The sequence below is a fragment of the Malus domestica genome, chromosome 02 (genome assembly GCF_042453785.1).
Source record: "Malus domestica chromosome 02, GDT2T_hap1".
NCBI classification, from domain to species: Eukaryota; Viridiplantae; Streptophyta; class Magnoliopsida; order Rosales; family Rosaceae; genus Malus; species Malus domestica.
The window spans coordinates 6,083,162-6,097,713 of NC_091662.1; the positions used below are offsets into that span (position 1 = coordinate 6,083,162).

Genomic DNA, 14,552 nt, shown 5'->3' on the forward strand with positions numbered 1-14,552 from the left:
TCGGTTAAGACCGTTATTCGGTTGCATATTTTATTTATTTAATTGTTATTTGACGTCGGTTTATGGGATATTAAATTGATTTAATATTATTTCAGTGTCATTTAAAAGCGACAGTAGGAATTATATTTTACAATTAAATTGCTATTGAACGTTGCCTTAAAGCGACGTAACGTGTAAGTATGCGTCGCTTTAAACCGACGTTAGTTTAGTGTCGCTTTAAAGCGACGCTATGTAGTGTCGGTTTAAGCCACCAAACCGACGCTAAAGCCCTTTCGTGACGCTAGCAATAGTGTCGCTTTGAAAATGCGACATTACATTGTTTTATGTCGCATTTTTGCCAAAATTGCGACAGAAATCTGATTTCTTGTCGGTTTTGACTCCGACGGTGATAGCATAAATTGTAGTAGTGTTAATTGGGTTTTTATTGTAAATGATCTTTGAAATTGAGCTACTGACACACTCCGATCTAGATCAAGGCATGTTGGCCGTCACGTGAGAGTGACGTAGTCATGTGCACAGTGCGGAAGCAATATCAATATAAGAAATGTGAATAAACAAAAACCAAACCAACTAGAGCACTAAATAAGATAAGGTGCAAGACGAGAATGAGTGTGATTACACATAACCAGAGCATAGGTAACCTAAGTGCAATTCAGCATGACGAATACTAAATATACAACACCCAAAGGTGATCCTACATTTGTGATGATCTATCAGAACCACTGTCAGATCCTCGTGAGCCACCAACAAAAACTCCTACCTAAAACCTGGAGGTGTGCAAAATAGAAAATGTGAGTGGGCAAAAACAAAGCTTTTCAAAACCATTTCAATTATCAAAGGTAGTAACCCCTCGCCGTAAAACCTGTATAATTTCCCAGAAAATAGAATATATATATATTTCAAAACCATGCTCAGAATAATAATATTCAAAGTTATGCCATGCCAAATATCTCAAAATAACGGAATAAGTAACTCAGGTGAAATAACTTATGAGAAATAACATATCAGCCGGATCCACCTAAAGTGGCATGTCTGGCTAAATCTATAGCTCAACAAGTATGTCTGCACACGAGTCGGAACCACCTAAAGTGGTCTGTATGACAAGACTGAGTGTAAATAAATACGCTATAGTGCTACGATCACATGAAGACTGTGCGATAATTCGCGGGTCACCTACGAGTCGGAACCACCTATAGTAGTTTGTGCGACAGGACTGTGCACCTAACTTGGATCCAATGAGAGCGTATGGTGCGGGAGGTGAACATCGCGTGAAGGACTGTGCCCTAACCACGGGCGGGAGCACTAACATGGAGGTGCAGGTTTATGAGCTCTCAACACATCTCACATAATCATCAATACACATAAACAATCTACCACTCACCTGGTATTTACCTGATCGTCCACAACGTCAAATCACATTTATGCATACCATACAAATTCATAGTCTAAGCATAAATCAATAGGCATGGCATTTCAAAACATATTTTCATTTAAAACACATTTTATGGGAAAAATACAAAGTTTATAAGTATATACTGAAAACCAAAAGCCCACTCACTGGTATGTGGAAGGGTCGTAGTCCCCAAGTCTTGCTTGATTGTGCTCGTCATCGGGATATATCTCACCTATATGCGAAACAATTATATAAATGTTATTTTAGAGCACATAAACAAAAGTATGTAATAACTTCTCATACATTGCTAGACACGCTGCCCACGCACAGGCACGTGCCTGGTACACTGACGGATTCCCTAACGGCGTTAGGGAATATTTCGTTAAATAAAAGCATATACCGTTATAGATACCTGACGCCGTTAGAATATTCCGTCAAAGTTGACGAAATATTTGCCTTCTTCTCTAACGAGTCACCGAATTCCGTCGCCGTCTGTTATCGCCTGTAACTGTAAAATCTTTAAACTTTAATATCTCTTCCATTTCTCAACCAAATTCGATGAAATTTTCACCAAAACGAAGCTTACAACGAGTAGAACACATTTTTACCACTTTGGGGACCTAAAAACAACTGAAACTTGCCAGAAAAACTCGCGGAAACCGGTCAAACCCTACAACTATATAAACCTGAGTGTTCTTACATCAAAAACCTTCCAAAATTCTTCCAAAGTGCTAGAAAAGCAAGAATCGAACCTTCTTAAGTCTCAAAACTACTTGAAACCTTCGCGATCACGTCGAGTGAACAGTGCACCTCACCAGGGGTTTTTGGTTCTCGGGTTCTCGAAGGTCTCACGTCCAACCAAGGATATGAATCGACTCCTGGGCTTGCAAAGAACATAAAAATCACCTTCACAGTCTCGATTCATGCCTGCAAAGGTAGGTTTGAAATCTGTCCGTACAATTGTACGAAAATGGAAAGAAGTCCGAGAGGGAAGGAGAGAGAGAAAAGGGTCAATAAGATTGGTTGGTGTGTGTGTGGTCCTAGTTGGTCACCAAACAAAAACAAACAAAATCTTAAGTTCCAATTGGGTCCAAATCTTAGTCTATTTACACATACACAACTCAATGCTCAAGGGTAAAACCGTCATTTCCACGCTATCGAGAAAATATTTCGGGACGGGCTGTCATAGCTACTCCATCAAGATGATTCTTAAAATTGAAAATCCATCAATGTAGTCATTGAAATTGGGTGTTGCAAATCAATGTGGTTTTTCTATCATAATTCTGTAAAAAAAAAAATTATGTGTTGTTGTGGCACACATATAGGTCTCACGAATTTAATTAAATATTATTATGTGAATTTAAAATATTTAAAAAATAATAAAAAAATTATTTAAATTTAATTAAGTATTATTATGTGAATTAAAAATATTTAAATAATAAAAAAAATTATTTAAAATTAATTAAATATGATTATGTGAATTAAAAATATTTAAATAATAAAAAACAATTTTTATTTTTTATAATAAAAAACTGAAAGAAAAAAAAAGGAAGAATCACCACCCAATCAATAAGAAAATGGAGAGCTTAAAAGCAGCTTCAACAAACCCAGTCGTCCTTCTATTTCAGGTCTCTCTCTCTTTCTCTCCTCTGCTTACTGTTTATGCTTTTTCTTCTTATGGGTTTTTGGTTTAATGGCGTAAGAGAAATAGGTTGTGGGAAAAAAAACATAAAGTCTTGAAATTTATGGAAGTGTACAGATTTTCAGCAGTAAAAAATAACCCAGTTGCTCTGTTTTTTTATGCGGTATGAAAAACCAGGGGAGACGACAATGACTGGAACCAAACACGTTTTGCAGATCTTGGAGAGCTTGAACAGTCTGTAAGTTAATTCTTTAGTTTATATACATATATAACGACTGACTCATATACCAATCTAACCACTAACCTGAGGAAGACGTCGTCTCAGAAATAGGGTAAAGAACTGAGGCTCTTCTGTGTCTCTGCACTGTCCGGAAGCAAGGCTCACTCAATGGGGCTTGAGGATTTCTGTATACTTGCAGGTATTTAGTGAGAGCACAGGGACCTCAGTTATATACTATAGGTGATGGTCTTTGATTAGGAGTCCTCCCATTAAGTAAACCCTATCAAAGATGAACTTTATCACCGAAGATTACTTGTGCATAAATCAGCTAGAAGAGTTCTAGTTTATCTAAGAATGTTTCTGACTTGTATACCTAAGTAATACAACTCCTTATAAGTCTGCCACATGTGATAAAGTTAATCTCCTTATCGTCCCAAAAGACTTTGTACAAATCACAAAGTGTTTGCTCTCAAATAGAACTTACATTCTCCCACTAGAGCAAATACTTTGTAAAGTTGTATAATCATACTGGAGTTGGGAAGGATCTGAATTGGCCATGAGATTAACTTTCGACACTTCTTAGTTTTCCAGTCTTCGTCATTGTTAAGCATTCATGAGAATTATAGGGCAACACACTCATTACACTGAAGAGTACCGTCCCCATAATTACTTGCAGTAAAGCTTATCAACACATAAGATTCCAACAAGATATATAGCATGCAAGACACAACCGAGCATGTATTAATTATGTCTAACATTTGGTCCCTTTCAGAATCAAAATGATCCATGTGCTTCTATATAAAGCCCTCAGGTTGTCCGACACTGTATAATGAATAAAAATCATAAACAGCATGCAAAATATTCATGCATTATCATAGCTAAAAAAACTGAACCCTTTAAGGAAACTTGAACAACCTTTCAGCTTTATTCTTTATTAGCTAAGAAAACTTCATTGTTAATACTCAAACTTATCCTTCATAACATAAATTGCTATTGAATGAAAACTAGCATAAAAGTTGAAACCTGTTGCATAGCTCCCACTAATTCGCTGCATCAAAACCAGCCAAGACTCCCATGCTAGTGACATGCTTCTTGAAAACGATGGTGGGAACTGCTTTATTTAACGGATCAGCGATCATGGATCCAGTTTCCAAATAATCAACCTTAACTAAACCGGCCATCACCTTCTCTCGAGCAATGAGATATTTTATATCCAAATTCCTTGTTGCATTAGATCTCTTATTATTTTTAGTAAAGAATATGGCTGCATTATTATCACAGAAAATCTGTATAGGTCTCGATATAGAGTCCACTACTTGAAGCCCAACTATGAAATTCTTCAACCAAACAGCTTGATTCACTGTTTCACAGACTGATAAATACTCTGCAACCATTGTTGACGCTGCCACAGTTCCTTGTTTGACAGACTTCCAAGAAACCGCACCACATGCCATTAAGAAAACATAACCTGTAGTTGACTTCATATCATCTGGACAACCGGCAAAATCAGAATCACTATACCCTTCCAAAACCAAACTCTCGGTTCTTTTATACACCAACATATGGTCCTTGGTTCTCTGAAGGTATCTCAAAACTCTTTTGGCAGCATTCCAGTGAGCTTCACCTGCATTGGATTGAAACCTCCCAAGCACGGAAATGGTGAAAGCCAAGTCAGGCCTTGTGCACACCTGTGCATACATTAAACTTCCCACCAGGGAGGCGTATGGTTTGTCGTCCATAGCCTTCCTCTCTAAGTCTGTTTGTGGACACTGCTGCTTACTCAATTTATCACCCTTCGATATAGGCATCTCAGTAGTTCCACACGAAGACATATTAAACCTTCTTAACATTTTCTCTATGTATGCTTTCTGTGACAAGCCTAGCAAACCTCTCCTTCTATCCCTTTTGATCTCAATGCCCAAAACATATGTCGCTTCTCCCATGTCTTTCATTTCAAAATGCTTTTGCAAAAAAGTTTTTGTATCATCCAACAAACTGTGAGAATTCGTGGCAAGTAATATATCATCCACATAGAGAACTAGGATGATAAAGTTGCTACCACTGAACTTCAGATAAATGCAATTGTCTGAAGGATTCTCGGTGAAGCCATGTTCTTTCACAATTCTATGAAATTTCAAGTACCACTGCCGTGATGCTTGCTTCAATCCATATATGGATTTGTTGAGTTTGCACACTAGGTTTCTTCCTTCTCCCTCCTTGAAACCTTCTGGTTGACGCATGTAAATGCATTCTTCCAGGTCCCCATTCAAGAACGCCGTTTTTACATCCATTTGATGTAAAATCAAATCAAAATGAGCCACCATAGACATAATAACCCTAAACGCATCCTTTGTCGACACGGGGTTGAATGTTTCTTTGTAGTCTACACCCTCCTTTTGCGTGAAGCCTTTCGCAACAAGCCAGGCTTTGTGCCTTTCTATGTTTCCGTTTGAATCCTTTTTTGTTTTGAAAACCCATTTGCATCCTATGGGTTTTGATCCTTCTGCCTGTTCCACTAGATCCCACACTTGATTGTTTGCCATCGAACTCAGTTCACTCTTCATGGCTTCTATCCATTTATCAGCATCTGGTCCTGCAATTGCTTCTTTGTAACTCATCGGATCATTAAACTCTGAAAGATCAGTGTCAACCTGTGTCAAATATACGAAATCATTTAGGGTTGTAGGTTTTCTAACCCTAGATGACCTTCTTATATTTGCAGCACCCGCAGCCGTGATGTTGTCTTCATGTGCATGGTGTTGTTGTTGTTGATTACCTGTCTCAGTTTTTGGTGATTCCCTATACTTTGCCTCAATGGACTTCAAAAAATCTTTTGCATTTGCTTCATCAGGAAAGCCACCTCTCACCACATCTGTCATGCTCCTTTTGATGATAAATAGGGCAATTCTGTTGGATTTGTGCCATTTTGCACACTAGGTTTCTTCCTTCTCCCTCCTTGAAACCTTCTGGTTGACGCATGTAAATGCATTCTTCCAGGTCCCCATTCAAGAACGCCGTTTTTACATCCATTTGATGTAAAATCAAATCAAAATGAGCCACCATAGACATAATAACCCTAAACGCATCCTTTGTCGACACGGGGCTGAATGTTTCTTTGTAGTCTACACCCTCCTTTTGCGTGAAGCCTTTCGCAACAAGCCTGGCTTTGTGCCTTTCTATGTTTCAGTGAATCCCAGCTCTTTGAATCTCAATACAGTTGAGCCTCTTACTGGTGTCAACTACAGAAAGTGGAAACAAGATCTCGAAATCGTTTTGGGAGTTATGGACTGGGATTTGGCACTGAGAACTGAAGAACCTCCGGCACTCACTGATGACAGCACTGCAAATCAGAAATCCAAGTATGAAAAATGGCACAAATCCAACAGAATTGCCCTATTGATCATCAAAAGGAGCATGACAGATGTGGTGAGAGGTGGCTTTCCTGATGAAGCAAATGCAAAAGATTTTTTGAAGTCCATTGAGGCAAAGTATAGGGAATCACCAAAAACTGAGACAGGTAATCTCATGAATGCTCTCACTACCATGAGATATGATGGGGTTCAAAGTGTGCGAGAATACATATTGAAAATGGTGGACGTTGCTGGAAAACTCAATGCACTCGAGGTACCAATTTCTGATACTTTTCTGGTACATGTCATTATGAATTCTCTGCCTGAAAGTTATACACAACTCAAAGTTTATTATAATGGTCTACGTGAGAAATGGGATGTGAATGAATTGATAGCTATTTGTGTGAGTGAAGAAGAAAGGATGAAGAAAGAAAGGTTTGAGAAAGAGAGAATTGAGTCTGTGAACCTTGTCCAAAGTGTCACTAGGGCCACTAAATCTCATATACCATGTAAGTTAATTCTTTAGTTTATATACATATATAACGACTGACTCATATACCAATCTAACCACTAACCTGAGGAAGACATCGTCTCAGAAATAGGGTAAAGAACTGAGGCTCTTCTGTGTCTCTGCACTGTCCGGAAGCAAGGCTCACTCAATGGGGCTTGAGGATTTCTGTATACTTGCAGGTATTTAGTGAGAGCACAGGGACCTCAGTTATATACTATAGGTGATGGTCTTTGATTAGGAGTCCTCCCATTAAGTAAACCCTATCAAAGATGAACTTTATCACCGAAGATTACTTGTGCATAAATCAGCTAGAAGAGTTCTAGTTTATCTAAGAATGTTTCTGACTTGTATACCTAAGTAATACAACTCCTTATAAGTCTGCCACATGTGATAAAGTTAATCTCCTTATCGTCCCAAAAGACTTTGTACAAATCACAAAGTGTTTGCTCTCAAATAGAACTTACACAGTCTGCTACTACCTTCCCTCACGACAGCCGCAAGTTCGACGGTGGCACTCTGAAGATACCCAGAACTTCGTGGGAGAGTGGGAGGGGGCGGGATGGGGGTTGTAGTGGGAGGGTGGGAAGGCAAGAAGATGATGAACAGCGTTCAATCATCTTCATCTTCATTTTTTATTTTTTTTATTTTTTAAGTTTTTAATTATAAAAAATAAATTTTGTTTTTTATTATTTAAATATTTTTATTCACAAAATAATATTTAATTAAATTGGTGGGATCCATTTATGTGCCACATTAGCAATTAACAGAATTTTTGACGAAATTGTAACGGAATGATCACATTGATTTGCAACAGCTATTTTCAAGGACTACATTGATTGATTTTCAATTTTAGAGACCATTTTAATTGGGTGGGTTAATTTCAGGGATCATTTGTGATAAAAAAAACCTTATTAATTTATCAAACATTCATTTGTCGAAATTTGCTGTAGATTTTGATTGGCTGGACGTTCTTAATTTGAAACACTATTTTCTTTTCGCTCCCTTTGGTTGCTCTTCATTTTTAAAATTTTAGCAGGTTATTCGGATCTCCATACTGGATATATTAACTGTTGTTTATCTCTATCAAACTATACTCTCGGATTTAGAGTTTTGGATAATTTTGATGCAGGACACTCTTTTTCTTTTGTCTTGATTGAAATCCTGACAAAGTTTTATCGAAGCTTGAATAAAGCACCCTATTACAATACTCAGAGACCTCGTTTGTTTAACCTCCTTAGCTAGGACTGGACTAGCTAGGACTAATAACCAATGTTTGGTATAGCAAGGGACTAAGTTAAATGGGATTAGCCCAGAATCGTGTGGACTCTGGACCTCACTAAGTAGCCTAAATTAGTCCTCCGCAAAAGCAAGGTATTGCTAAGAACCTCACTACGATGCCTCTTTCGCGTGAATTGGTGAGAGCCAAGTATTATTCTTCATCAAAGTCATCGATCATTGAGTGAGCTTCATCCAGAACAAGTATCCCCTCTCTCTCTATTGGATTGATATGAGAATTGGGTGCTTCGAAAAGAATGCTGGAAGAAGAGGAAACATATTTGCATTTCGTAGTTGCTAAATCGTGGCTGGAGGAGGAGGGTGGGCGTCGTGGTTTGCTTTGGATCTGCAGATCGCTAGGAGAAAACAGGTTTGCAACTATTTGTTTTCATAATTGGTATGATGATGGGATTAGCAAGGCTATGGCAGATGAAGAGAGATGAAGAGAGATGGATAGGCATGAAGAAGGGAAATTGATGAACTTAATTATTATTTTTGTTGTTATTATATATTAGAATTACCATGATTATCTTGAAGTTCATAAATTTAAAAAGTAAAAGAAAAAAGAATTTGGAGGAGATTTAAATTTAATTATTTAGATCAGAATGTGAAATTTAGTTTTTATAATTAAATTTAAAAAATTAAATTTTAGTCATAATCCAACAATGCACCAAATGCTTCACAATTTTAGTACTGCTTAGTCCAAGTTAAGCCAGTCTCGTTTAGTCCATGAAGCTAGTCCAATATGAGCTATTCCGGTGCAACAAACGCACCTAGAGTGAATAATAAGAGAAGAAACAAACAAAATTATACGCTCCATAAAGCAATTCAAACAATTGGGTAAACCTTATAATTACTTTAAATTGAATGTATTTTTCGCGTGCAGCAAGGCATCAAAACCCAATGGCACAATGCCTAAATTGATTCGGTTTTTTTGGACCAGCTCTCATAACATGAATCCACGAAGCCTTCCACATAGCGCGCATCTACAATTTCAAGCAATAAAATTTACAGACAACTGCAAATAAAACTAGGGAGGTTTAATGAAAAGTCCGCGGTACTGTTTACTTTTACGAAAAACTACATTTTTACATTAAAAAGTCAAACATGTTACTATTCACTCAACCCTTTATTTTGTCATTATCGTTAAAACTCAAAGTTTTCAAGTCTTTTTCATTAATTTCCTATAAAACTAACCAAAATACAAGAATTTAATGAGCTCGTTTAAAGTTAGTTGTGCTATTCCCCATATAACTAATTGGTTTTATGGTGGAACCTTAACTTGTTCAATCCCTACCCTCATCTTCCTCAACAAAGAACTCATGGCAAATTTTAAAGTTGGTGCCGCCTTCAAATACCAAAGGAGAAAATGTAGAGTTTGTAAATGTGCAACGTATGTTCGGTATCAGAGACATTTATAAGATTCTGGCTACAGTCGAGCCGGATCAAAGACAAGCAACAGCTGAGACTAATACTCTTTCAAGGGAATACATGGAGGGATAATCCTTTGGTTGGTTGCCTTGGTGTTACCGGATTATTCCTTCGAGAACAAATAGATTTCTATGAGAAAGAACTTGAGATTACAAATCGATATCTAGCAATTTACAAGGAATTAAAACAGATGCTCGATTTGCAGAAAATACTGTTAAAACCAATCAAATGTTACTTATTTAATATATATATATATATATATATATATATATATATATATAATTTGCACAGTTTATTACAAATAGCAAATTCAACAAAGATGTAATATATCAAAATGTTAACACTTAACAAAATTGCATGTAAATCACAAATAACTGACTTGATCGTTGCAGATAGAGGCTTGCAGAGCAATCTCCTAAGACAGAAATACGCCCCTACACCAGTGCAGTAGTTCAAAGAACGTCTATCTTGCAGGATACAACTATCTAATCCAAATTCTTGCACACGAACTTGGATTCTTGACGAATTGGTAGTGTTGTTCTCTGTAAGGAGTAAAAGGAGCGATTGGATTGATCTGTCTTTCGTTTCTGAGCGGACTGCCATATATATATAATGGCTTAACTTGAACAAACGCAACCGTTCGTCCTTATCAGTTACAAAACTGACGTAACTGTTCCCTTAGTTTTATCCTTTCGGAAAAACTGAATCCAAAAATTCAAAACGAAAAAATAAAACTTGTGTTTTTTCGTCAATCCGAGCCCAAGGCCCATCTTTGACATTTAATATATACATCCAAACCTCCATTTGTAAGGTCCAAGATCCATAGCTTTGGCCCAATTCTTTTCAAACCATAAAGGAGGGAAAATACTTATAAAGAGGACTTTAGAAATATGTTTGGGCGATGTGGGACTGAGTCCCACTCACAAGTTCCAACAATACCCCACATTTCCTATTCAAACTCGAACAATACCCCACATTTGAATAGAAAATAAGATACTAACTAAATCAGTAACATCGTTCCAGAGAACTGAGAGGTAATATGCATCGGGATAGGTGTCTTTTGGACTTGAACCTTCTCTAGTGAGTACTTATCGGATTTACCTAATGAAGCAGTGAATTTAATATCTTGAACTGATCATTGTTAGTAGTAAATCAAAACAAGAAGTATCACACATATCACATCTTGACACACGTCAATTCATACGGTTGTGTTCATTTTGGTCCTGAACATATCCTGATTTCATGAGACATTTAGAGAATTGTAGCCATATCAAATCTCAAAGATGCGACCCCACATCAATCTCATATAGGTAATGCTAACTAAGAATAGCATGTTCTATTCATCTCAACTATAAGATATTAGCATTATTAAGAATAATGATTCACCCTTTACGTCTTACAGGTAACACATTGTTTGCCATCATAGGAATAAGTAAGGATTGTGTGTTTCTTACCTTGAGTTTTCCTCAACTAGTTTGCCTATTGAACCTAGACCATTGGATCTCCAATTACCCAAGGCCCATCTTTGACATTTAATATATACACCCAAACCTCCATTTGTAAGGTCCATGATCCATAGCTTTGGCCAAATTCTTTTCAAACCATAAAGGAGGGAAAAGACTTATAAAGAGGACTTTAGAAATATGTTTGGGCGATGTGGGACTGAGTCCCACTCACAAGTTCCAACAAATACAACCAACACAAGTAGCACCGGTCATCCCTAATCAAGTAAGCCATATGATATTAATTTTTAATGATTCGGTCTCCTTATTTTTTTACTGAATTATTGTTAATTGATCTATATTTTTGGAATCAACAACATATATATATAGACTAAAATAATTGATTTATTATTACTTATACCGTGAAGTTAGTTCCCTCGGATCACGGTGTAGTAGACATCAAAATTTCGAAAGTTCGTCTTCCACATGGCTGACATGAAAAAGTATGAAGAAGGGTACACTGAAACTTGCATGGTTGCATGAGGCAGATGTCGAAGGCCTTCTCTTATTCGTATTCCAAACTCAACGTGCAGATGTACCCTTCTTTATACTTTTTTTTCACCTCAGTCATGTGTAAACACAAAACTTCCGAAATTTCGATGTCTGCACTGTGACCCAAAGACCTAAATTTCACATCAATTATTTTAGTCTCTCTATATATATATATGTTGTGGTTTGAAAAATATAGATCAACTAACAATAATTCAATAAAAAATAAATAAGAAGACTGATTTAATAAAAATTAAAATCATATGCCTTACTTGATCAGGGACAATCGGTGCTCCTTGTGTTGATTGTATTTTCTACTAATCAAGCTTCTGTTTTAATTCCCTATAAATTGCTAGATATCGATTTGTAATCTCAAGTTCTTTCTCATAGAAATCTATTTGTTCGCGGAGGAACAATTTGTAACACCAAGGCAACCAAGACTACGGAATTATCATTCCTCCATGTATTCCCTTGAAAGAGTATAGTCTTAGCTGCTACTTGTCTTTAATCCGGCTCGACAGTAGCCAAAATCTTATAAATGTTGCTGATACCTAACATATGTGGGGTACGTGGACAACACAATTTTTTGCTTTGGTATTTGCAACAGCACCAGCTTTAAAATTTGCCATGAGTTCTTTGCTGAGGAAGATGAGGGTAGGGAGTGAAAAAGTTGAGGTTCTATCATAAACTCAATTGGTAATATGGAAAATAACTCAATTATTATGAGCACATGCAATGTTTATTTTCATCAATGTGAAATTCATTCTCAACACGCTCCTTCATGTGTCATGGGTGACGAATTTTCAAGCCTAACACGTGGACAACACAACTCGGGTGACGTGAGGCACATGTGGGGCTGTTGGGTTTCGCACATGTGACAATTTGCTCTAATACCATGAAGAAATTGGGGTTCCATCATAAAACCAATTAACAATATGAGGAATAGCCCAACTACTTATGTCAATTATTACTAAGCACATGCAAGGTGAGAGTTGAAGATAGATACAAATTTAAGTGACAATTCAATTATCAACAACCATATCATTTGATTTACCGAATTTGATTCTCTTAAAAATTTGGTATATTTAGCATTACTCATATAGATATAGGGTGTTTATTGATAATATGGTTAAGGGTTTTAAAGCTATTTGTCATTTAGAAATGTGCCTTGTTAAATGCATCCAAGGTTGTGTTGGAATTTGAAAATGTTTGGTGACTAGATATGACAACTCAAATCCTAGTGGATTAATTATGACTCTCTTGGATTTCTCTTGTTACAAAGCAATATATGTTTTTATTGCCTAACGGGAAGCGGGATTCTAATTATGTCTCGTTTTCAATTTCAAAAAGAAAATACTAAATTAAAATCCAAAAGAGAGATTATTAATCCATTCGGTCGATAAAAACGTATATTGCTTAGTAAATGAGGTAAAATCCAAAAGAGACATTATTAATCCATTTGGGTTTTGGATGTTAGAACTAGTACTCAAACATTTTCAAATTTCAACACAACCGTTACATGTATTTACAGACAAGTCACATTTCCTAATTAACGACAATTGGCTTTGAAACCCTACCAAAATTATATTATACAGCCTACATACATATGTACAAACATACATACATACCCATCTTCAACTCTCTAATTAACCCTAATTGCATTTGTTTTCGTAATACATAGCTAAACTTGGCATTAAAAACTGAAAAGAAACTTGTAATTTGATATTAATATGTTACTATTGTTTGCATTGCCCTGAATGGTATATAATTTGTCACTCCAAACCGTTAAATATGCTACTAAAATTGTTCTTTATATTATTGATTAAAAATTATAGCACTACTAAGTACTGATTTGGTACTGTTGTGAATTAAAAAATATATATATATAAAAAATGACCTTTTCAATGTTTGGTAATCCTCCTAGATTCACTTTTTTTTCTTCACAATTTGGGTGGAAAAAGCCAAAGTAGCAAATGCAAACTTTGTAAAATGGGGGCTCTTGCTGTGAATGTGATTGCGCTTCTGCGCAAACCTATTTTTCCAGACACGAGGTCCTTTCCGAATCCTTTTGGTAAGGAACTTAGAGATCTGTAAATCGTGTCTGTTTATCGTACATTGTATGGTAAATTTTTATCAGGTATTATTTGTATTTAATTATAAATACAAATATTTAAAATATTTTTTGACCGCACGATGTACGAAGAACATATATGATTCACGGATCTCCAGAATCCTTACAAAGAGGATCTGACGAGGATCAGGATTCCTTTAGTGTAACTTTCAAATACCAAAAAACGACCTTAAGCAATTAAATAAATTACATGTCATACCAGGATGCTTTTATTATCTTCCATCACCTCTGTCCACAGAGTCGCCGGCTGATCAAACTCGAAATTCCTCTTCCGTTAATTCACCAATCTGATCAAACTCGAATAATTTATAATTGTGGTCGGAAACTACAAATTAGCAGGAAAACTTACCACACAAATATTGAGCCAAAATTGGTCAGATTCACCTTCCCCTTGCCAGTTGTGAAATTGGTCAGTCCTAGGTGATATCGAAGTTCATCTTCAAGCAGCATAAGGGATGTCAATCTTGTTGCCCAGCACAAGAAATGGAACAATTGCAGACTCCTTGCATTTCTGTCCACACCGTCTGCCCGATCCGACGACCTCAATCACATCAAGAAATCTTGTCAACGACCTACCAACCTCTATTCGGGGAACTTTTTTAGAGAGG

At 36.5% G+C, this 14,552-nt stretch overlaps 1 protein-coding gene and 1 long non-coding RNA gene across 2 annotated transcripts; one reads left to right on the top strand and one right to left on the bottom strand.

Annotated features, from left to right (window-relative positions):
- Positions 1–6,306: 6,306 nt before the first annotated feature.
- Positions 6,307–7,131, top strand: LOC114822667 (uncharacterized). The gene has a single exon (XM_029097544.1). It carries the CDS (start codon positions 6,307–6,309, stop codon positions 7,129–7,131), a length of 825 nt encoding a protein of 274 aa, XP_028953377.1.
- A 2,096-nt stretch (positions 7,132–9,227) lies between these two features.
- LOC139188924 (uncharacterized) lies at positions 9,228–14,434 on the bottom strand. The gene is made up of 3 exons (XR_011572342.1): positions 14,294–14,434; positions 14,144–14,191; positions 9,228–9,377 (listed from the first exon to the last, which is right to left on the bottom strand). It is a non-coding gene; the product is annotated as an uncharacterized lncRNA (long non-coding RNA).
- Positions 14,435–14,552: the final 118 nt, after the last annotated feature.